This window comes from Stegodyphus dumicola, chromosome 5, assembly GCF_044657685.1.
Source record: "Stegodyphus dumicola isolate Sdum_Otavi_A_Nest chromosome 5, ASM4465768v1".
Taxonomy (NCBI): domain Eukaryota; kingdom Metazoa; phylum Arthropoda; class Arachnida; order Araneae; family Eresidae; genus Stegodyphus; species Stegodyphus dumicola.
In genome coordinates, this window is record NC_140772.1 from 209,877,656 (window position 1) to 209,903,890 (window position 26,235).

General features: G+C 32.9%; 1 protein-coding gene and 1 long non-coding RNA gene across 2 annotated transcripts in view; one reads left to right on the forward strand and one right to left on the reverse strand.

Annotated features, from left to right (window-relative positions):
• Positions 1 to 26,235, forward strand: part of LOC118198747 (mutS protein homolog 4-like) — an 84,790-nt gene that overhangs the window by 21,007 nt on the left and 37,548 nt on the right. The window contains exons 7-12 of the mRNA XM_085817617.1: positions 65 to 186; positions 278 to 495; positions 1,854 to 2,048; positions 14,089 to 14,208; positions 18,873 to 18,939; positions 21,980 to 22,158. Of these exons, the coding sequence (XP_085673743.1) occupies positions 65 to 186; positions 278 to 495; positions 1,854 to 2,048; positions 14,089 to 14,208; positions 18,873 to 18,939; positions 21,980 to 22,158 (901 nt within the window). The remainder of the gene's footprint in view (positions 1 to 64; positions 187 to 277; positions 496 to 1,853; positions 2,049 to 14,088; positions 14,209 to 18,872; positions 18,940 to 21,979; positions 22,159 to 26,235) is intronic.
• LOC146997398 (uncharacterized) overlaps positions 1 to 26,235 on the reverse strand; it is a 71,497-nt gene that overhangs the window by 17,629 nt on the left and 27,633 nt on the right. The gene's annotated exons all lie outside the window — the stretch shown is intronic.

Sequence of the window (26,235 nt, forward strand, 5' to 3'; positions counted from 1 at the left end):
TTGTTATGTTATGATAGTTTGAATGAAATCAGTTTGAAAATAAAAAGTAGTTATTTCTTTATAGATATTATTGCTTAGCTGCAGCTGCTGCTTTGTTGAAATACACAGAGTTCAAGCAAAATATGTCATATGCTTCAAACTCTTTAAAAATTATTTACCGGACTAGCGTAGATACCACTATGATAAGTAATGTATAGCTGAATATTCAGTATTGCTGAACGCATATTTCAACAGAAATTATGCATACATAATACTTTACATATGTTATATAATTTAGGTACATCCACCGCTCGAAATCTGGAGTTGGTCACGAATGAAATGGGTAAAGTAGGCCATACTCTATATGGCATTTTAAATCATACCCTTACTGCGGGTGGAGATCGTCTCCTTCGTGCAAATATCTTACAGCCACCATGCAATATTAATACAGTTAATACTAGATTAGACTGTATTGCCGAACTTATAGAAAATGAGGAATCATTTTATGACTTGAAGGTAATTATTACTTGACGTATTGTATTATAAATTAATTTGAGAATCTTATTGTTTTTCGATTGATGATACTCATAATGGAACTCCTGCGACCTTACGAAACAGTAACTTTCATTCTTATTCGGTTTCGTATTAATATTAATTAATTATAAATACATTAATCTTTATGCCGTGCAGTGAAATTTTGTGAATAGCTAACATGTTTGACGCCGACGTTTTGTGAACACATTTTGAACGCGTAAGAAATTATTAATAAAAAAAGAAAATTATATTAACAGAAAAGTTATTAAACATTAGTTATTAATAGAAAAAATATGCACTGAAAAATATGAGGGTTATGAGATGCACATGATATTTCTCAAGTAACTGAAGGTTGCTAAACCAAAGCGCAAATAATCCTCTAGATGCACCAGACTGTTTCTGTGTTTAGTTTTCATTATTCGGATCGTAGGAATCGTCTTATTCGCGAACTAATACTAAGTATCTAAATGAATCAAGGAAATATCTACTAAACTTGCTTTCCATCTTGAATATGATTCAACAGATTCCTAGGAGATTTTTTTTTCTATCGAATATGAACTCAGCTAGTAATATTTATAGTATATTATTCTTGCCCTGTATAATTAAAGACAGAATTGTAAAAATAGCATTAAACATATAAAAAATAAACCCTTTAGGTAAAATAGCCTAATCGCTATTTATAGTAATCAATGAATCCACTCATTAGATGGTAAACTAATAACAGAAATGATTGCATTTTAGTGGGACTCTGTAATTATTTGCTAAATTAATATGACATTTTTCTCAGAAATTAATCAACGTAAATAAATGTACATTGCACCAAAAAAAAAAAAAAAAAAAAAAAAAGGGGGGGGGAGGGAACAGTTCTATATCTCCCCTTCTACTGGGCCGATTGACGAAACTCGAAAGCGCGACTTAAGATATACATCAGATTCTTATCTTAAGTCGCGCTTTCGAGTTTCGATATAGTATTGTTCTAACATAGGGATTTTGACAAGAAATCGGACATTTGCTAAAATGATATGCCAGTTGTTTCCATATTTCGATTCTACGACTCAAATTATGCCTGAATATTCAATTTTGTAAAATTTATTCAATATAAAATCCGTGTTTTTCTACTTGTTTTAACGAAGAGCAAATACAGAATTTTACTCTTCGTCTTTCCATAAAGCCATTCAAAGGAAACATCAGTCATATTATACTGCATTCGTTGTTTATATCAATTAGTTAAAATTTATATGTCTTTTACAATGCTAAAACATTATGTATTGATTTATTAGAAAATGTAAACTTCAATTAAACACCATTTTTTCTTAATCAAATATTTTTTTCCCTTTCAGTCTGTAATTAGTAAGTTTATTGACACGGAACATCTCTTGTCGCTGTGTGTCCAAATACCGAAGGATGATAATGTTCGTAATTGTGAGCAAAAAATAACTAACGTTATTTGTATGAAACATGCTTTGGACCTAGTAAAACCACTACGTGATTGCCTAATTCCTTATAAGAATGCGTTATTTAAGACTTATTGCCAAGTAAGTATAATATACTTAATTTTATATGCGTTATATTAATATAAATGTTATTGATAAGTAGTTTCTAATATTTAAGATTCCTTGTTTACCTTTTCAATTAATTGCTGGGAAAGATCTTTGCAGTTGCATAAATGTTAAAGAATATTCTGTGTATGATAAAGGGATACTAATATTTTAACTGAAGGATAAAAATATAAAGTAAAAGCGATGTTTTCTCCTTGAATGAGATGAATGGATTGAAGCGGCTGCTTAAAACTGTTATTGCTCTTTCGACGTTAGTAAAACTTTTACAATCTAATACATTTAAATTTTTGTTTACGCTATATTAGGCTACCATAGGAATGGCTTAATTTATAAAATTAGAAGTGCCAGAACCCTATGGAAGAACGTCAGGAAAGAGGAACAAGAATAAGTAAATTAATAAAATAACTAGTATAATTAAAACAATACAACAATTAGTTATTAATAGAATATTTGATATTTAAAATAATTATATAATTAAATTAAAATTAAAATATAAAATTAAACTAAAAAATTGTAAAAAATATATATATTATTACATAAATAATAAATAGTTAAATAATAAAATAAAATCCTAACATCGTCTTATTTACGGCTCCGGCTACAAAAATATAATTTAATTCAAAAACTAAGAATGAGCTCAAGAGGTCTCCGGTTGAATTTAAACCCTGACTACGTAACATTATGCAGGGGAAAGTGAGTTAGCTAGGACTCGAAGGCTTGTTGGAACTAAACTATTTCGAACTGAAATATTCATTGTTTAATTGAGCACACTATATTATTTCTGAAAAGTCAGAATTTCCCTACTTTTTAATTAACAATTATTTTTTTCTGTAAAAATTCCAAATCACGCGGTTTTATCTATGCCACTAGTGGTATAAGACCAGGGACACATGCTAACATTACGGGGAATTAGAAAAACTAGATTTTTTTCAGTACAAAAAGTAGCAGAAATTTTTATTTTACATTTTAAAAATATTATTTACAAAATTCACGAGTAAAGCAATTCTCTGTTTCTTTGTTCCACTGCAGCTTCCATGAACCCAGCCAAGGGACTTTCTACATTGGATCCACCCATCTGCTTTTTTCTGAGTTAGAAAATTCATCATTAGATTATAAACAATCAATGTCTAGTGCGCTTTTATTGTCTTCATCAAAGGAATCATGATAAAGAAAGTTTAGGGTTTTTATATGAGAGTGTTTTCTTGTATTGGTTCCTCATACATTTTTTGAGGGAGAGGTGCTAGTTGTTTTGAGTTTCTTTTTGAGTTACTACAAAGCAATTTCTTTTCCTTGTGGGAATAATTTGACGGCAAGCACAAAATAATTGCATTATTTTCTTGGGCCCCTGGCATAAGATCACTATCCTTCTTACGGGTGGCATGGCCACCCAAAATCAAAAGGACTGATTCGTCAGCAAACAGTTTAGAGAACATTCAAACAAAACTTTCGAAACAAATACACGAAATACAGAAATTTTCGAAACAAATACACAAAATTCCTGTCTTAATCCATACAAAAGCGTGATACTAAGCAAAACTATCTAACGGTGCATCATTAATGAACATGCCGGTTTCTCTTTCTTTTCGAGGGAAAATAAACATTACTGCCATGAAGTTGTCTTCGCATTCGTACATTTGAGCAAAACTAAAATTCCACATTCAGTTTCTAGAGACATTAGGTATTTTTTGGAAGCAAGAAAGGTGAAAAATTAGCAACGCCTTCGCCGGGAATCGAACCGCAGACCTCTGGAATACGCGCCCAGCGTACAGACCACCACACCATGAAGGTATGCCAAGAAGGCGGGAGAAATACCTTATAAGTTGATACCAATACTCCAGCCATTTGTTTCCTCGTAAAGCAAGGACTTTTGATGGTTTGTTAGGAACAGTGTTTGTTCCTGGCTCATCGACTTTATATATCGACCAGGAGGAAACTTTTGTTTCTCATACAGACTTTCTGACATAGCAAAATGTTCCTCAAGACTTGAGGAAATGAGTTGTTGAAACTCATGGCTCTTTGTATTGAAGTGCTTTCTGGAAATCGCAGGGAAACTTTGTCTTATGCCTGTTTAGACATAAAGGTAAAAATATTAAATATTATGCTATTATATGTTAAATTGGTAGAAAAAAACATACAAAATTCCTTATGCACAGAGGGAGTGTACGGTTATCTTAAATAAAAAAAAAGAATAATTTAATCTTAAGTTTACTCCGCTTGATGTACCCGTTCTTACCTCGGGTGCTTTAATGATGATTTCAACAGAGTAGTGGTCCTCTGCCTGATTCTAAAAGCTTTGTTGGTAAGATAGGAGTACAGAATGAGGGTCATGTCTCTGGCGATGTCGAGAGAAATAAGCTTATAAATTAAGCCGTTATGTCAGACGCGGTCAAAGGCTTTTGCTATGGCTAACATAAAAAACGCGGCTGCTTGGTGTTTGTGAATCCAATATTGATGAATTTTACGATGCGCAGTAACTGCTTGTGTCGCGTTTGCTTACTAGAACTTTACTTCCACGAACGCCCTCTGGCGAAAGAGACTAAAAGTAGTCAGTTGAACGGCTGACGCGTCTAACAGATGTATAACGATAGACCGTCTCCGTATAAATTATGCTTGTAATCATTATAACTTGTAAATATTTTGTAGATATCTTTCATACGAATTAAAATTTCTTAAAAAGTTTATAGCTGTGTTTCGAAGTGAATCGAAGTTCATCATAGAGACGGATACCTACAAGAAGGAAAAGCAGGCAGTTCAGGGCAGCCCTATTTAGAAGGTAAGTGAACTTTCACTTATCTATTTAATGATCAAAAAATTTTAATAGTACAAAGTTGATAAAATTTTTTAACATGGCGCCCGAACAGGGACTGCCAGTAACTGCGGTTTTCCTAACTATTGAAACTGTCTAAATTGATATCAGTTATATACATAATACATAAGCATAAATAATTAGTGAATTGCTGATACTTGTTGAATTGTTGAATATTAAATAATGACGGAATTCATCGATACATTGAAAAGGAAACGCGGCCACATAAGGGCTGCCGTTACAAAATTAATTGGCCGAATCGAAACTGAATTACCAAAAACAGAAGTGAATGCAGAGGAACTAGAAATTTCTTTAGAACTCTTAAATGAAAAATCGAACGAGTTAAAACAAATAGATGCCGATATAGAAAAATTAATAGACATACATTATCTTGACCAGGAATTAAACGGTGTTGACGAATATCGTGAAAGAATAACTACATTTAAATACAAAGCTAACAAAAAATTGAAAGAAATTAATATAGAACAACAAAAATTTAATGTGTTACGAAGCACTGAACAGTTAAGTGAAAGTATTATAGAAAACGTTAAAATCGAAAGTCATAATGTGAAGCTTCCTAAACTTACGATTCCGAAGTTTTATGGCGAGAGCTGCGAATGGCTGACATTTTGGAACACTTTTTCATCAGCCATACATCAAAATAAAACGCTTGACGCTATAAGCAAATTTAATTATTTGAAATCCTTTTTGGGAGGTACTGCTTATAACACCATTGACGGTTTCGATTATTTAACCGAAGAAAATTACGAAACTTCAGTTAAACTCCTCACAGAAAGATTTGGAAATAAAGATGTACTGATAAACGCCCATATAAATAAATTACTGAAAATAAGACCTCTAAAAGATTGTAATGACATTCAAAATTTCCGTAAGTTATTCAATTATATACAGAAACATATTCGATGTCTTGAATCATTAAATATGACCTCAGAAACATATGGAGCTATATTAAGGCCTATTTTGCTTAAAACATTGCCCGCAGATTTGGTTTTGGAGTATAATAAAACAGTTCGGAAATCAAATTACGATTACCTAGTGGAATTTCTTTCTGAACAGTTAGTTGCGCGGGAACGTACATTCCAGACGGTCCAGCCAAAGGCGGCGCCGCAAAAGCATAACAAACTGAGTGAAACCAGACCTATTGCGAAACACACAGCTTCGGAGTTGACGAACGCAAGTTTGCGGGGAGGACAAACACCATGTGTTTTCTGCGACTCTTCTGATCACGAGTCTATAACGTGTAAACAAGCATCTTTATGGTCTACTGAGAAAAAAAGGGAGAAATGCAAAGCGAAAGGGATCTGTTATCGCTGTTTACACCCACGGCATCTTAGTTTTAATTGCACTTCTAGAATAAGGTGTGAATTATGTAAACAACGACATGCCACTATAATGTGTTTTAAAACCGAAAACGGAGAAATTAAGGAAGAACAAATTGAAAATAAGGCCTTAACGAATAATTCATCCTATGAAAGTGTAATCTTGCAAACTTTAATTGCCAATGTTTACGGAGATGGTGAAAGCAATTTTATACGAATAATTCTGGATACCGGAAGTAGCAGATCATGTATCAGCACATTTCTTGCGGAGAAATTAAAACTAAAATCTTTAGGTCAGGAAAGTGTGACTCATGGGCTTTTTGAAGGGATAGAAAAAAGGGAAAATCACAACAAGTATCTGATTAAGTTAAATAATCCAAAAACAGGATTCACATGCGAAATGGAAGTTTTGAGCCAAAAAACCATATGTTCACATATTCCAAAATTGGAGGATAGGGAATGCTTAAAGAAACTTAGAGGTTACAAAATTTTTCCCAGTGATGTAACTAATGAGAATTCTTGTTTATTTGAAAAACACCCTAACGAAATACACGTGCTTGTAGGAGCAGATTATGTCGGAAAACTCTTTACAGGGGAAATAAAACACGTAACGGAGAGTTTAGTAGCGATGAATACACACCTTGGTTGGACAATATTAGGAAGAACAAGGGTAAAGGGAAAGAATTTTAATGAAGTTCTTTTATCACTACACATTAGTGACAGAAAAATTTGTGACTTGTGGTCTCTTGATTCTATCGGAATAACTGAACCAGCTCTTTCGCAAACAAAACAAGAAATAGAAAAGGCTACAGAAAATTATTTTATCCGTACTTTAGAAAGAGATGACGCTGGAAGATATCAGGTATCACTTCCATGGCTTCAAATTCATCCTGAGTTGCCAGACAATAGAATCCTTGCAGAAAAGCGTCTGAAGTCTTGCGTGAAAACTCTTCAGACTAAGAATTCCTTAGAAGCCTACGAAACTGTTTTAAAGGATTGGGTAGAAGAGGGAATAATTGAACCTATCGATATTTCGGAGGCAGAAAAGATCAAAGGGCATTATCTGCCACATAGAGCAGTGTTTCGGGAAAATTCGACTACCAAAATTCGACCAGTGTTCGACGCATCTGCAAAGGAGAAAAATTCGGTATCTCTGAACGACTGCCTGGAAAAGGGTCCTAATTATATTGAATTGATCCCCAAAATTTTGACGAAATTTCGAGAGGGGAAGTATGGAGTAATTTCGGATATAAAAAGAGCATTTCTTCAGATAGGTGTGAACCCAGCGAATCGAGATTTTCTCCGGTTCCTATGGTGGGAGAAAGGACAGCCTGAAAAACTGACTATATATCGGCACCGAAGGGTTGTATTCGGCGTAAACGCCAGCCCCTTTTTACTCGCTGCCACGATTAACTACCATTTGGAAAATGTACCAAAACATCATCAGGAAATAGCTTCAAAGCTAAAGAAAGCCATGTATGTGGATAACTGCGTAGCGAGCGTGGAATCAATTGAAGAATTAAACTCATTTATCAAAGGATCTAGAGAAATCATGGCTACTGCAAAATTTGACCTAAGAGGTTGGAAACATAATAGACTTAAAAATGAAACTTCAATTCTAAACCTTTCTGATAAAGATTATGAAGATGTTGTGTCAGTATTGGGATTGAAATGGGACTTGTTTGACGATACTTTGTCTTGTCACGTAAAATATGAAGAAAACCCTGTATTGAGCAAAAGATCTGTTCTTTCCGAATTGAGTAAAATCTTTGACCCAATTGGGTTTACTAGTCCAGTTACTCTCATGCCTAAACTGATTCTGCAAGAGTGCTGGAAACAGAAAATTAACTGGGATACTAATCTGCCGAATGATCTAGCAAGGAAATTTTTCACATGGTCATTTCAGTTAAAATATTTGAAAGACATCAAAATTCCTAGATTGCTTCCCAAAATAGACGAAAGTACCACTCTGCATGTATTTTCGGACGCAAGCAAGGACGCGTATGCGACCTGCATTTTCCTTAGACACAGCGGTGAGAGTGGAGTCACCTGTCAATTGATACAATCTAAAGCAAGAGTTGCTCCGCTAAAAGCACTCACCATACCTCGACTAGAGATACTCGCTTGCACTATTGGAGCCAGGCTCTCTCATACAATAAGAGAAGACTTGAAATTAAAAGAGGTTCCAGTTTTTTACTGGACGGATTCCACAAATGCTCTCTTTTGGATAAAACACAAAGAAAATTGGTCCACTTTTGTAGCCAATCGAGTAAATGAGATTCGAAAATTGAGTAACCCAGATCACTGGCATCACATTCCCGGAAAGTTTAATCCTTCGGATTTGCCATCACGCGGTTGCTCTGCAAAAGAATTGAGGAAATCCGAATGGTGGAAAGGACCAGATTGGATTCATCGACCTCCAGAAGAGTGGCCTATTGCAGATGGAGAACATCCTGACTTTGATATAGTAAATGGAGAGAGAAAACGAACTGTGGTTTCAGCAAGCAATAACACGAATACAGATAAATTTAACCTTTTTGACAATATTTCAAAATTTGAAAAGATCATAAAGGTCGTATCTTGGATCTTTAGATTCATTAAAAATGCTACAACACCACCATCTGAAAGAACTCATGGGAGAATTTCAGTCGAAGAACTAAAAGGAGCTGAAACAGTGGTTTTCCGACTCATCCAACGAGAATCTTTCGAAGGATTAAAAGATAAAAGAATACGTGCTCTAGAACCTATCATGGACTCCAATGGCCTTATAAAAGTGAAGACACGTATCTTTCAGAGAGACGATGATGCTGACTTTCGTTACCCAGTTTTACTTCCCTCAGGACATCCATTAGTCTTAAAACTGATCAAATCTGAACATGAAAGGCTAAGTCACGCTGGAGTACAATTCGTTAAGTGCGCTTTGCGTGAAAAATATTGGATCGTAAAGAACAGGAAGACAGTACGCAAGGTTATAAAAAACTGTGTACGATGTCGAAGGTTCGACTCTGATTCATATAAGACTCCTCAAGCGCCTCTACCTGAAGACAGAATAAGAGATGCTTTAATTTTTGAGATTATTGGTGTTGATCTGACCCTTAATTTTAAAAGGAGGCCAAAAAACATGGATCGTCATTTTTACTTGCGCAATATATAGAGCAGTTCACTTAGAGCTAGTCTCATCTCTATCAACTGAAAGTTTCCTGCACGCGTTCATGCGATTCATCGCTCGAAGGGATAGACCTGTCACTGTATACTCTGACAATGGAACCAATTTTGTTGGATCAAATAATTTGTTTAAGACCATAGATTGGAATTCTATCTTAGAAAACGCAACAGTTAAGAAAATTGAATGGAAATTTATCCCCCCTTCCTCGCCATGGTGGGGAGGGTGGTGGGAAAGATTAATTGGAGTACTAAAGAGAATTCTTCGAAAGGTACTAGGAAAATCTTCTCTGAACTACGAAGAATTGTTCACAATCATTTGTGACTGCGAGAGCATTATGAACAACCGTCCTCTCACGTATTTGTCAGAAGACGTAAAGGATTTAAGAGCTCTCACCCCAGCAATGTTTCTAACAGAAATTCCAGAGACTGGAGTTCCTGAATTAGATCTTTTGGATTCTAAATCCATCAATAAAAGATACCTTTACAGAGCCAAATTGAGAAAAGATTTACGAAAACGATTTCGATCAGAATATTTAGGGCAACTAAAACAAAGCTCAAAATTCATCCGCGAACCATCTTCTGTGAAAGTTGGTGATCTTGTAATTGTGTCCAACAATGAAAAAAGGATAAACTGGCCCTTAGCTAGAATCGTGGAAATTTTTCCATCCCACGACGGACACATTAGATTAGTGAAACTGAAAACTGCACAAGGGGAGATTATAAGACCTACTAAGAACCTCATACCTCTTGAACTCAACTTTACACCTGAGTAGGATATGCTAGTGAGGTACAGAACTCGACGTATGACGAAATCTCAAAAGACTTGAACTACAGGTCAGTTGAGGTCCATCCTTTGTTAATACTGGACCTCAAGGTGGGAGTGTCGCGTTTGCTTACTAGAACTTTACTTCCACGAACGCCCTCTGGCGAAAGAGACTAAAAGTAGTCAGTTGAACGGCTGACGCGTCTAACAGATGTATAACGATAGACCGTCTCCGTATAAATTATGCTTGTAATCATTATAACTTGTAAATATTTTGTAGATATCTTTTATACGAATTAAAATTTCTTAAAAAGTTTATAGCTGTGTTTCGAAGTGAATCGAAGTTCATCATAGAGACGGATACCTACAAGAAGGAAAAGCAGGCAGTTCAGGGCAGCCCTATTTAGAAGGTAAGTGAACTTTCACTTATCTATTTAATGATCAAAAAATTTTAATAGTACAAAGTTGATAAAATTTTTTAACAGCTTGGTTGTCGAAAGCACACTGCGGAATCCAAACTATTAGCTTGGAACAGAATTCAGCTCTGAATATATGAGTTTATAGATGATCTTCTTAAGGATCTTGCCCAAAACGGGAGCAAGCTGATTGGCTTGTAACCATCTACTCGTGATTCGTCTTTCCCAGGCTTGGGATTCATTATAACAACTGCATGTTTCCACTCTGATGGGAAGTAACTCAGGTACAGGCAGGCGTTGCAAATGCTACATAGTCTGTTCATAATTTTTCCAAGGAGATACTTGATCATAAGATTTGAAATGTTGTCCTTGCCAGGTGCTTTTATTTTATGAAGCTTAGAAATGATGGTGCTTACTTCAGCAGGGGAGGTGAAGGTCGTAAGGTTAGTGGCACTGGGCTAGCGTATCCAGTTTTTTTACCTAGTTGTCTACATGACAGATAAAGTTGGGATCAGAGGGATAATTGTTAGGCGTGAATTGTTTAGCAAAATAAGTGGCAAAAGCATTCACCTAATCTTCATTATTATATATGAAACCTGTGTCGTCCTTAAAGGGTTTGTTGTGCTCTTCAATCAAATGTTGAGTTTTTCTCTTTAATTTGTTGACTTCTGATTTGACCGCTGGGTTCAGGTGAATATTTTTAAACTTCCGTAACGTGTTTCTCGATTGGATAATGTTTTTAACGTCTTGTGGGATTTTGAAAAGATAGTTTCTATTATTGACTTAAGAAGTGGAATTTTTATATGCGTTCTGGATACCATTAAGTTCAGGATTGCATGATCAATATTTTCTATTGTTTTGAGCAATGGATTGGGAGAGGGGTGCTTGTTAATGTCATTTTCGAACTTTTTCAGTAAGTAATTTTATAGGTATTGATGGTACCCGGTTTATGTATTCTCAAGTGCGCCAGTATTCAGTGTGATTCGAGGAAAGATCGTTGACAACCTCAGTAATAACTGGAATGTTATTAGGTCGTTGAAACCGGGTCACGGGTTGATGGGACGAAAAGTGTATTCTTCTGGGGGATAAATGTATAATGGATTATTATAAAAAAGTTAAAGAGAATTTAACAACTTTTGTTAGTCTTACGACATTCCCAGATGATATGTTTGGCGTTTAAATCGCCGCCGATTGTGGTAGTGTATAGGTTGCCAAGAAGGTTGTGAAGTGAATACCCTGTAATTTAAGATCGGGGATATTGTAAAAAGAAGACAGTATCATACTACCCCAGTTTGGAATTCGTTCAATAGCCTTGACTTCTTCAAAACATAGACTGTTATCAGAGGCATAGAAGAAAAATTGAAAGCTCCTTTTCACATATATGAGAACACCCCCCCCCACCACGATGTCGTACCTTGTCGCAGCGGTAACTGCGATAATTAGAAATGCTTAGCGAATGAGCGAGAGTTTCTGAGATGAGGACCAAGTCAATATTGCGTCTTGCAAGGAAGTCCAGCAATTCATTGTCTGCCAGTGAAGTTTTGCACGTTTCCACGCCATAATCATTACATGAAGCATCTTATTTAGGGGCCTACGATCTCTAATTCATGTTACTTTCGAGCCCCTTTCGGCAATGCTAATAGTTTTGTGTTGTAGTGCAATGAGACTAGAAAGTTTTTTATGACTTACTGGGAGTCCATGACCACGTTTTGATTTTGCCAGTAAAAATATCTGTCTTGATGGCTTGAGTGTAGGGCGGTGACGGCTTGAGTGAATGATAATTCTGTCCTCGATTTCAGAAAGACTGGGCTTTTGCTTGGGGAAAGCCTCACAATAACTCTAGTTGCTAGTGTGCTTTTATAGGCAATTGCAACTCTTCGGCTCATAATCCACCGGGTTTTGGGCAATCCCAGCTTTATGCTCCCCGGCGCATTTGCATCAGCGAGGCGGGTGACGACAGGCCTTGCTTCTCGAGGTTGCACCGGGGTTAAGTGCAGAGGCTATTACATTTCAGATGACTTTCTCAAAGAAGTGAGAATTTTCATCGCCCACACCAAGAACAAACCTATACAAAATTTGTACTTTTCCATTCCTCACATTTCCACCCTTTTCGTCTTTAACGTCACCCATGCCAAAAACAAAAACTTCTTTTCCCGTTAAAATTATCATCCGAGGTCAATAGGAAAAGACTACGTATGAACCATTAAAAACCTTTTAAGTCACCAGATTCGAAGCTTAAAACGAAGTTAAAAATTTGATTTTCGAAGCATGAAAAATCTTTGCCATTTCTAACGGGGGGAAAAACAAACAAACAAACAAACAAAAAAAAAAAAAAAAAAAAAAAAAAAAAAACCACCTTAATTGCAAGCAATTTTTCAACAAATCATGCCAAATTAACAAGTGCAAGTTCACGAGAAAGGCAAAATTTTTATGTACACTGTATATATAATCAATAACAATATTTTTCATAGTAATCTGCCCAGAAAATGCACCTAAACCTCTTAGCACGAGAAGACTTTTCAAAACTGATATTTTATTTTAGTCATGTACAAATGCAGACATTTTACTCTTCAATTTGGGTATGGCTTCTGAATAGGATCTCCAATCGAATATTAAATATCTCGAACAATTTTAGTCGAGCGGGTTAGTTAATTATACCTTTTGTATTTTATTCATTATAACGAGAACAAAATTTTTCTAAAAAGTTTGGGACTGGAAAAGCGTGCAAAAAAAAAAAAAAAAAAAAAAAAAAAAAAAAAAAAAAAAACACTCGAAGTGATTATTTTTATTTAAGTTAAATAAGCATTAACCGCATACACAGGTAATGAAAGGATTGAAAATTCAAGGCCATCGATCCATCATGACTAGCAACTGCACACTGAATGGTCAAACTGCTTAAATCAGTAGTTATAAGGTGTCTGAAGTGGGCGCAGCCCGACCCACCTAACCAAACAAGTTGGTCTCATGGTCATTAGAGGTCACGCCCAATTCAACAAAGGAAAATATAGTAAATACGCAGTGTCCATATATATTCATTAACTTCAGGTTCTTATTGCTTTTAGTATATTTTTAGTAAATTTTAAACTATTGGCTATTCTTCAGTGGGAAAGTATAAACAAAGATACCTAACTAAATTATGTAAGTATGGGAGGAAAAAAAAAAAAAAAAAAAAAAAAAAAAAAACTTTTTAAGAGAACTTAATTTTAATATACCAATATGTTTTCAAATGAATCAGGATATTTATTTTTCACAGTTACGATTTCACGAAAAATCATTTTACCTTAATTTTGCAGCTGAATCTTAAAATTAATTTTAAAATTAAAATATAATTTTAAAAACTTAAATCTTCTTAATCTTAAAATTAAAACTTGAATCTTCTTAATCTTAAAATTAAAACTTAAATTTTCTTAATCTTATAAAAAATACCTTTTCGGTTAAATTAAATTAAAAAAAAAACTAGGTAGCTTATTCTTCTTAAATTTTAAAGAGCTCAATAAATACCTGATTTTGCATTTTACGTTTAAAGGCTTTGTCAGATGAACGCTTTCAAGAATTACAGGAAAAGATAGGCCTCGTTATTCACAGCGATGTTCGATTTCAAAAAGGAGTTTTAAATATGCACATGCAGAAGTGTTTTGCCGTGAAAGTAAGTTTCATTTATATATATCATCTAAAGGTTTGGATATTTAGGTTAATAAATATAATTTTTCTAATATTTTATGATGTTATTGGTTTATCTGACGCATGAGCAGAAATTAAGAATGCAAAAATGGAATAAATTTTTCCCATTTCAATAAACACTAAGGTACAGTGTGGAGGAAAGAAAAAAAAAAAGTGGGGATAGTTCTATATCTGCCGGTCTTCTGGGCCGATTGATGAAATTCAACTTGCGTTTTTCATGTCTCGAAAGCGCGACTTAGGATGATATGTAGATTTATATATAGCATTGTTCTAATATAGGTATTGTTACACAAAATTGGACTTTTTCTGTATTGATATTTAATTTTTTTCCATATTTCTATTCTACGACTCAAATTATGCCAAAGTGACAAGTTTTGTAAAAATCGCACGAGTAGTTTTTAAAATATTAGCTCTAAAAATTTTAGCTCCTCCATGTTAATTGAATTTGGTATATATTTATTAATATCTCTTTTTTTTATTAAACTATGAGGTATTTCTCTCGCCTTCTTAGCGAGCCTTCGTGGCGTAGTGGTCTGCACCTTCAGCACGTAATTGAGAGGTCCGCGGTTCGATTTCCGGCGAAAAGCGATGCTAATTTTTCATCTCTCCGGCCTCCAAACAAATTCCTAATGTCTCTACAGTGGCGCCCGAACTAAAAGGGTGTTGGATGATGATTATCCTGACCCAGGATTTGGCGATTGGGTTCCCTAAAAATCCCAGTCACCCTTTAAAAGGGGAAATATATAAAGCATTTCTCTCTCCTTCTTAGCGAACTTTCGTGGTGTGGTGGTCTTCACGCTCAGCGCATAATTTAGAGGTCCACGGTTCGATTCCCGGCGAAGGCGTTGCTAATTTTTCATCTTGCCAGCTTCCAAATATACCTAATGTCTCTACAAAACGTATTCGATTCTTCCTTTCCCATTTCAAAAATAAGGCTCATTTCGAATAAAATTCGCCCGTTTTTTTATTATTTATTTTAAAATAATTTTTATAAATTTTTCGAAAAACATTTTGAATTATAACCTATAAAATTTTTATAATCATCTTAAAGTAGATTTATTTTTAAGCATACCTGCCAAAAATTAAAGTTTTTTTACTGAAAATTTCTTAAGATATACGTAAATTTACATATTGGCACATTTTGAAATTTGGCATATTTGTCTATAACAAATATGCCAAATTTCAAAATAACGCCAAATATGGTTTACGCACTTTAAATTTAAAATTATTTGAAAGTATGAACGATGACCTTTTTTCCTCTCCTCTGCAATGAAAAAAAGGAAACGAAAATTAGGTTGCTATAAATAAAGAAGTTTGCTAAATGAATTATTCTTGGTTCAAACTGAAAAAAAAAGTCACCAAGCTAATTTTTTAAAATTTCGTCATAAATTTCTCACCAAAAATTACAGACTTTAATGCCTAGGCATAACTTGAGTCGTGGACTCGAAATATAGGAAAAAATGGCATGTCATTTCAGAAAAAGTTCGATTTTGTGTCAAAATACCTATATTAGAACAACTCTATATATAAACCTAAATCAAAAGCCGTGTTTTGTTTCTGATTAAGTTTGAATGCAATTAAAAAGTTGATAACTTTTATTTATTTATGAGTAACACCCTAATGACTCGATAAGAAACATTTAAAAGAAAGTGAATAAACCATTTTTAAAACATTTGCTTTTAAAGAAACTAGTTTTCTTTTAGTATCAGTGAATATGAAAGTTTTTTAAATCTCTTTAAAGTGTTCAGAGAAGGGTTAAGAGCCCATTGCTGATATTTTGAATTTTCCAACTTGCATACTCTACATTTCTTGCTACTAGTACTGTAAATCTATCAGTGCTATTGCAATAGTTCAGAATTTTGTTCTTTTACCGGAAACTAGAAAATTGCCGTAGAATATAAACATTTTTACTTGCCAGGGTTAATTACAAATTCTTTTTCCACTACGACAAGTCCTATATGGTTTTTGAAGAATTCATCAGTCAAAAAACTTGTTTTTCTCTTGATGAAAGATGGAATTCCCATGAGTTATTTTTAATTTAATTTTTTTTTATTTCCACGTACAAAGTAAAGGAAGTATTGTAATTGCCAAACATTTTGGTTTCTCATTTCAATGAAAATATTCATATTGACCATTCCCGAATCCATTTTGATTAGTTCCGTCGTTACCTTTATAGGTACTACGCCGGATAATTCAAAAACGGTTCGTCGTAAAATTTTGTATTTGGGACTTCTGTCTAATTTCGACGTGATGTCCATACGTAAGTATCTATGTCGCATAACTCAACACGATTAATCCCAGAATGTTGAAATTTTATATATGGAACTACTATAGCAGGAAAATCGTACCTCACTTTCAAATGAAGTGCAGCAAAAAATGTGTGTAATTTCATAGGCGGGCGTACAAGGAAGTCATGTTTGTGTCCACATTAGATTTTGTTTTTTATTTTCCCCAAAGGCTGATTTTTCAAACATGCTGTGTACATAGCTAGGTCTTCCAATTGCAGTACCGCTGCTAATTTGAACTTATGGAACTTCAAAGAAACTTTCCTTGTTAACCGATGGCGAAAATTCTTCCAGAATTGGTGTCTTAACTGCATCCTATTTCTCAAAAGCCTGATTCTCTAAAAAAGTAGGACTTAGCAATTTAAGTAATATCTTTAACGGCACCTGGCGAATTACTGCTCAGTCTTAACTCTATCATAACCTCAGTTTTACGGTTACCCTCTTAAATTCAGATGGCGTTAAAAATTTGCGAAAAAAAAGAAACTGAGATTAGGGAGCAGTTTACAATAACAGCTTTTCTAAACAGGCAAATTTTTGGAAACATCTAAAAATAGTAGAAAAATTCACCAACAGACACGAATTTCTTTAGCGCATTTATGAAAATGAGCTTATGGCAAAACTTTTGACCTCTTGGCTGAGCTCCGATTTCCATTCCCATGACAAATCACAAAAAGCACTAGATAGCTTATCTTTGCCAGATCGAATTTTGTAAGTGAAGCATCCTTATAGAAACAAGGAGTCACTTTCAGAAATGGTCATCTTAGAGAGGTGGTCGTCGTGGCAGGGTTTACTGTACTTTGAATATGAATACTAATGAATACAATAATGCATAATGTTAAATTCGTGAAAATCGGACTAAGAGACAAAATCAGAGTAATCCTACCATATTAAACAAAATTTTTTTTCATTTGATAGAATTCATAAATAATTAATTAAAAATAATTTTAATCTAAAAAAGAACATAAAGCAAGCAAAACAGAGTACATTTTAATGTTGAATGTATTAAAGCAACAAGAATCAGCGTAAGCAGCATAAATTTGCAGGATTAGTTTCGAAGATTAAATACAGCCTTCTTCTTCAGCTGCAAGAGTCAAATGACGGAGGAGATTTAACCTTAAACTAGTCCTGAAAATTCATGCAACTTAAATTGATTTTTTTCCTTTAATATCTTCAACAATTCTTCTTTAAATATAGCTCTACCTATATGGTGCATGTCTTGGTATGAAGGTGAAGGTGTGTTATTTCAGTTAATATTAGACTACTTCTTAGTTTGAATATTATTAATAATCTTGAAATTGTATAATATTCCTCTTTGAAATGACGGATATAATATTTCATATTTGAACAAATGAGAACATACGAGAAAATATTTCAACAAATAAAATCCATTTTTTAAAATTATTTTTTACTTCTTCTGAAAAATTATTAACCCGAAAAACACGGTAAGCAAACTATCGGGACCACTGAGAAGAGCAGAAGCAAATGGAGATATTCCATTTACGTAGAAACCCGACTGTACTCGAGTGACGCGCGTGTTCAGAACAGATAAAACGATATTTCTCTAATACCATTGCATGTTAAGTGAAAATATACATAAAAATATTAATGTCTAAAATGTTAAGAGGACTAGCCTAATTTCTCTTGTCAACCGACGATTTAGAATAATCATCTTACACTTCTGAATTATCTATTTTTCTCTTCTAAATTGTTCAGCTATTAAAATATATGAATTTTCTATGTATATTTTTACATCTTTAATTTTGAGCTGTGTTATTTTGCCGTTTAAAGTGCATGTTAATTACAAATTAAATAATCAAAGTAAAGTGAAACGAAATTTACAGCATTTTTTACATATTTAATAACTGAAACTTGTTTATAAATTAAAATTGTTAATTCATTAACAAATTAAAATTATCAAGTATTATGTCATTTTGAGGAAATTTTCTGTTTAATTCACAATTGCTTTGTAATAATTTCATTCTGTTATTTTTATAAAGAAATGTTTCCTTTTTTTTTAATTCTTAGCACGTAACTTTAATATGTACTATATTAACAGTTAAAATAGTTAAGATGCAGCAACAAATCTAAATCTCGTAAAATGTAATTCACGCTTTTCAAACTATTATTTTTACCTAAATCGAACATTTTTTAAACGTAATGTAATTTTATTTATTTTATGTCAGAATTACATATAGTCCGTTTCAGTTAACTATTATTTTTATGTATCACTGAATTTTGTCTATGGATGTATTTTAGTCCTGGTAAAGTACTATTCTGTTTATGATTTCTAACACTTAACGTTTTTATTCTTGTAAATTTCTTAAACATCTTAATTTTTTTTCAGCCAAATATCAATGGGCTTCTTGACATAGCTCGTCGTGCTTATTCTGAATCAGTCAATGACGTAGCAGGTAACAATAATTAAATACTATAATGTGCAATCACTTTCATAACTGTAATTTAAATTACACTTGTTTAATTGATATTTAAACTACTTAGCTAACTAAATATACATAAAACATTACACGGGGATACAATGTGCAAAATTCAAGATTTATTTGTTTAATCACAAGAGTAAAGTAAGCAAGCTATTTACCCAAGGAAGAGGGTTGCTTTAAAAGTATAACCCCCTAAAGTAGTCTGACTATTTAAACTAATTACTGTTACAAATAACGGCTAACCAGTATTAGAAATTAACTGAACTGGTTGGCAAGCTAACGGCTCTCTAAATACTACTATGTACACAAGATGCAATTCAAAAGGTGAAAGTTAACATACAACTATATACCTCATGACTTGTTGGATTCACAACTAAAAACCAATTTCTCTTTGACAGCTACTTGTTAATCTACAGTCTGCTGGTTGGGTTAAAATTCCAATAATTCTAAAGCTATAACACTGTATGGGTCAGTTTGGTTTGGATTTATGAGATTATAGCAAGGCCTCGATGCTATCTGCTTAAGGCGAGGATGCCTTCGTGAAGGGCTTTCTAAGGGAAACTAGCTCGTATACACGTTACACATCGGGAAAACCACGAAAACGCCCTTGCACCAGCCCGTTCGTGGGATTCGAACCTCGGGCCGCACTACCAGTTTTCAACTACTTTTAACGCTCGGCCACTGGTGGGCCTTGTATGAGTCGAATGGAAAAACACAATTAACATACAACACTTACTAAACGTAATAACGTCAGGCGTTGATCTTTTGTTGGGTTGATCGGTTACTTAAAACAGCAGCAGCACCAGCAACCAGAATTCTTCGGTGACGATTTTCTCCTAATTTTAACTTACGGCGCTTAGCGTAAAATTTGCGACTGAGCGAGTGAATGAAAAAAAAAAAGAGGAAACAATCTTCATAAAACTAACTGTTAGTAAAACTTAAATATCACCCTTGAAACTTGCTTATATTCATGCTAAACGTTGGAAAAATCACAAAACTACGTATTTTCAGCAATTAAATGGAGATTATTGGAGATACGACTATTTTGAACACCTAAATTTATGTTTTGTGTCACACCTATGTATTTCAAATAAGGTTGTTGATAAATTTTTGCGATAGCACTATCCGAGAAGTTGGAAAATAGTCTTCGAAACTGAACTGTACAGCATCTGCCAAGAATGTCCCAGACGTGTTTAGTGTGATTTGGGTTGAAAGAAAATAAGCAGACTATTTATTTGAGTAACGACGTCTCTTTCCAACAGCATGTCAATAAATGCAATGGAATATTCTCGACACTGGCGATTCTTAAAGCTAAAGAGAAGAAACGTTAATTTTACTGCCTTTTGAAATCAGGAAGGATGGCTAATGAGAAAGTACCATGAAATTCCTTAAATAGATACTACATGCTAAAGCAATAATGAGTTGTGCACTGTATGTTTAAGTGACCAAATATTATACATACTGTTAAATTAAACATAGCTGTTAAATTTCTTATTATTCATAAGTCATGTGTATTCTATGTAAATCATACATATGATATAATAATGTATTACTCCAAAAACAAAAAGTGTACACTCTTTAGTATCGATGTTCATCAGTTATTTTTGAACTGTGTATTACATAAGCAGCATAATGTGCAAAGGACTACTCAGTACAATTGTCAACTGCATGATCATTGAGTGCATGAATTAGAAGTGACTTCAAATAAACATTTTGCCAATTTTCATGTTCATATAAACGTATAAATACACATCTAATAAGTCATATATTTACATATACATAAAGATACGATGCTTTGTAGTTGTTCATGTATGTCTATTAATATTACGAAGGAGATTTACAGTAAAGAATGCATATACAAATGTTTTTAAGCATGCAGTAATACACACAATTGAAATGTATCAAATATGTAGAACTTACAACAGTTTGTTATGTATTTATAATCTAAAAAGTATTTCATTAATAACATAAAAATAATAGTACACAAATTTAATAGGTATTGCTATCAATTATAAAAGTAATGCTTTCCTTTTTTCAGGCATCTTTGATGTTGTTTACATGTTGCTTATTATGCAATAAACAGTTTAAAAGATAATTAGTAGAAAAGTGAAGTCGTGCATATATAAAGAGATTTTTCAAAAATTGTTCACCTTAAATTTAATAAAATAAAATTCAATAGTAAAGCTAACATTTCTACACGGTATCAGATCGCTCAGCAGAAATGTAAGAATTTGGCGACCTTTTGGCGTCTAATAATTTGTAAACAAGTCATCGAAAGTATTGAAAATAAAAATGTCATAAAATACTGTCTACTCTGAAGCGTCAACGATTATACATTTAATTAGTATATAAACATTCTTAAAATGTGGTTTCTTTTGAATTTCGCCAATAAAATTGTCTGCTATTTCCACCGTCCACGATCGTGCTGTTCCAGCCAAGGAGGTTTTCCAGCCATCGCCATATCGAAAGTTACCCGTGATCCTTCAGACGCAGAACTTTCGTCTGATTGGTTGACCCGAGACATTTTCGGTGAGGTTTGAAAAAATCCCGCGTAGCCGCAACATAGTTTCCGTAGCCAGGGAGGACTTCGTTTCCGGCGGGGCTCTTTTTTTCTAGGAATCGTCCCTCTTAAACCAATGCTACTAGAATCTCGTTTCTCAGAAAAGTTCCGTCTAGCAGGGACTGTAGCCAAGTGTGATAACCTCTTTAGTGAAAAAAGCATCATGCTGACAGAACGCACGCAGTAAACACGGTCTTTCTAGCTTATGTAGCATATCTTCATGTTGTCACTTTTCAGAGCAACGGAAAATAGGAAATTACAGATTTTAAACTATAATTAGTCCTTTTCTTTCTGTTTCGCTTCGCTGAAGAGTTGCAGAGTTATAGCTTTCTTAATTTTTGTCAGTGTGCTCCGCGCTTTTATTTGATCGATTAGGCTCACTTTGAAAGAAATATCTAATGTGTACAGTGATGAAATTTTTTTCAAACATTTATGCCATACCTTTGTTTCCAGAAATTGTAAAGCAGTTGAAAACTCAGCATGAACTTCCTTTACAACTAGGCTATACTTCTACACGTGGCTTCTTTATTCAAATACCGTGCAAACATTTGCCACCAAACAAAGAATTGCCTGCAATATTTTTGAAGGTCAATAAGAGTAAAAATTGGATTACCTGTACGACAGAAGATCTGGTAAGTTATTATGAAGCTTTCTTTTCTTCTGCCAGAATACCTTTTTCTCCATTTTTTCCCATAAATGTCAGTATATATTGAAAAATAATAATAAGTGCATTAATATTTAAAACTCAATATATATCTGAAACATAACTGTTTCAGTGAACACAGTATAGGATAAAGTAAAATTTAATGAATTTATTGATGCAAAACGTGCTCAGTTGAAACTAAGTCTTGAGGAGAAATATGTGTATCATAAATAGAGATTGTTATCTTACTCGATAATGTATCAATGAAAATTTAAAAGAAAACTATATTTTTGTATTCACAATGGAATACTATAATTTATTTTTTATTATGTAGTTATATATTATTATGTAGTTATATATTATGTAGTATATGCCATTATATGCTATTTTTGCTAATTTTTGAACGCATGTTATTTAAATTTTGTAAGAATTAGTTTTAGCTGTTATAATAAAAACGTGTAATGCTCAATTTGTGCTTTTTTTTGTTTCAGATTAAACTGAATGGTAAGCATTGATTTGGAAACTTAATACACATTTCATTCGTATTTAATATGATATATTATATATATTTTATTTATTATTATTTTTAGTAATCTAATTTAACCATATATTTCATTTGCTTCCTTTCTTGATGTTGAAATTGTAACGTTTATCTAAATATCTGAAATATTTTCAGATCGTATTAAAGAATCTTTGAACGAAATTTATCTTATGAGTGATATGTAAGTTATTTCATTATAATTTATAACTCATTTTAAATCGATTTATATTGTTTATTAAAAGTGCTCTAATGCTTAACATTTAATTTGAAAGTGGATTAAAAATTGCTGAATAATTTTTATTTTGCAAAACACCTTAGAGTAATTTTGAGAAGAGATAGTAGTGATGAGAGTGATAATATATAAACGATGGTTTCTGAGATTTGTGTACAATTCCATTTCGTACAGTTGTCATCAATTTTACTCTTGTTTCACTTGCAGTATAATGGTTTCATGCCACTTCTTTTATTCAGTTTAAGTTAGGGGGCAATAATTTATTTTGTGACATATTTAATATTTTCTAATTATTGTGCTCAAATAATTTAAAAAATTTATTATTTAATTACGGAATACAAATGAATTAAATTTTATGTTCTTGATTATTTAGCATAATCAATGAAGTTCTTATTGAAATACGAGAGCATATTGGATGTTTATATAATCTAACAGAAGCCGTATCATATATAGATTTTCTTCTTTCTCTTGCTCATGTTTGTACCCTCTCTGACAATGGTAAGCTATGACATTTTAAAAATGCACTTTATTCATAATTTGTGTTACAATTTTACGTATGTGTATTGGAATTAAATTTATGTGAAGGAAGTTAATTAGAACTAAGTATGTTAATTTAGAGCAAAACATGTTGCTAAACGGTTGAGCTAATATCAGTTGATCGGTTCTTGTTTGAAAATGAATCCAGACATATATTTCAAAATTGTGTTACGTTTGGTCATGTAAATAACAATTAATGCTCTTTAATAAAAGCTTAAGAAACTTAAATTTTTGTATGTCTTTTCGTAAAACAAACAAGCATTTCTAGTAGATTTACTTGCAGTCAAATTACCAGAATTATCTAACCTTTTACTCCGAAAATTACCTGAGATAGTGTGTCATTAGAGCCTCATGCAAATTTTTTTTTGAAGTTTGGGCCGCTCAAATCCTCGAATTTCACGTTTCTTGAAATGGATACCAGATTTAAAAATTGCAAGCTTCGTTCTATTTTTTTTTTCATTCTAATCTTTGGATTCCTTGTAGAAACATTAGGTTATTTGGAAGCAGGAGACATGAAAAATTTGCAATGACCTCTCCGGCACTCGAACCTCTCGAATACGCGCCGAGTGTGCTGACCATTACACCAAGAAGGCATGCTAAGAAGGCGGGAAAAATACCTTATATCCTAACCGTTAAATAAATCAATTCAAAACTTAAAATCAGATTCACTGACATTTTGTAGAATAGACCACTTAGAAAAAATGTGATTATTAACGACTAATTTCTGTGGTAGGCGAATCGCCAGTGTCATCTCGTTGTTGCCTCTATCATCTCTTAAATTGTATTACATTTTAAAGTAAAGGAGTTTTTAAGATTATTGTAGAAATTTATATGTTTACTAAATAATTATGAAAAATGTTAAAAATTGTAACTGTTCCCCAGATATATTTTATCAAATCATATTGAGAAAATGAAACTCAGATTTCAAAATTTTAGTTGCACACAACATTTATTAAATTTCTCTTGCATTCTCTCTTGAAATATAGAACTGTTTTAAAAATGTGATCTTAAACTTATTTTTATTAAAATATACCTGAAAATATTTTGCTTTAATTAAACTTTTAATATTAAGTAAGACTCGAGAAATTTTTAAGGGTCGGATTCGAATTAGATAAAATCTAGTATCCGTCCACCTTTAAATATTTCTAAACATAGCTACTCATGTAAGTTTTTTAATGAAAATTTCCAAAGGATAGTTTTCGTGGTGGCAATATAAACATGTATACTCATATTCATTTATAGACAAAAAGTAAGAAATCTAGAACCAAATTCACAAAGATATGAAAGAAATGAAATTCAATACCAGAAAAATCCAAAATTCCCATTAAATGATGTAAAATAATTAACCAATTGTTACTAAACCAAAAGAATTCCCGAAAACTGCAGATATTTGCAAAAATACAAAAAACATAGAAGAAGAAGAGAAGAGTACAATCAAAATCTGATTCAACGTTATCAAGAGGAGGTAGATCATATTCAATTGAATCCCTCCCCCAGGAAAACGACTGCGTTTCTGTTCATCCAAAATTAGGTGGTGAACCTTTCTAAATTATTTAATTATAACAGTTAACCCGAAAATTCTGAATGCCTCCCCAATATGAAATTTGTGAAATATGAAATGAAATATGAAATTTGTATATGAAATAAAAATATACTAAAGCAAATCCATATGAAGTACATTCAATATCCAATAAAGTAAAAGAAAACTAGACACATTATACTGAAATTAAACTCACATAAAATGTAATAATTACAAAATATACATACAAATTAACAGAGAACTACGAATTAAGAGTATAAGTATTATATATATATAAATATGTGTGTGTGTTCATTTGTATTTATTCATCTCTCTCTCTATATATACATAAACCTAGCTGTGCAGAGAAACGACATAGCTTTTGGCAGCCCTAATTTTCTCGCGCATTTCAGTTTGAATGTTTACTGACATTTCGAAAGTTTAACCGTTTAGAAGAACTGCGTTTCAAATAGTAAGATTTCGTTTTCTTTCAAATTTGCTTCAACATTTTTAGTTTTGGGGCTCTTACACAAAATGATTTTTAAATTTTTTCTGTTGATCAATTTCTTTTAAATTTTTATAATAAAAAAGAGTGATCGAGAAAGGTTAGTTATCTATTATAAAAAGAACCTGTTTTCTGTTGCTATATCGCATTTTTCGATTACTTTGTTCATTTTTGTAGTATACTTATTACTCAGTTTCGGTTCTTTTTATTGCTTTAATACTTAGGTATTGGCCCCTTTTTATTATTCTTACGAGTGTATAGTTGTTTTTTGAAAGTACGAATGCATGTAGGGAAAGCTCTGAACTCATTTGGGACGTGTTGTAATATTAATTAGTATTAAGGACTTTTTAGTCAACAAAACCATAAGGATTTTTTGACGGTCAACAACCTTCTGGAGCTGATCTGACATATTTCAGATCTTTCGAGGATAAGCAACAACAACAACACGGAAATTTTTTCAAAACGATTTTAAGTGTCAGATGATCCAGAGGAATGAAACATGTATTTACACGATAAACACGATACATTTAGGTTAGCTACGAGTTTTAAGCTGAAAAATATTAATAAAGTAATTAGGAAAAACATCCATTGTAATATTAAATATGGTGTAGTCAAAAAGGAACAATATTTCAAAGAAAAAAAAACCGAACTACCTGGATTATAAATCCTAAAAGACACCCGATAGTAATCCCCATAAAATTAAGTTCAAGTGAAGTATTCATTCGCTTCAGT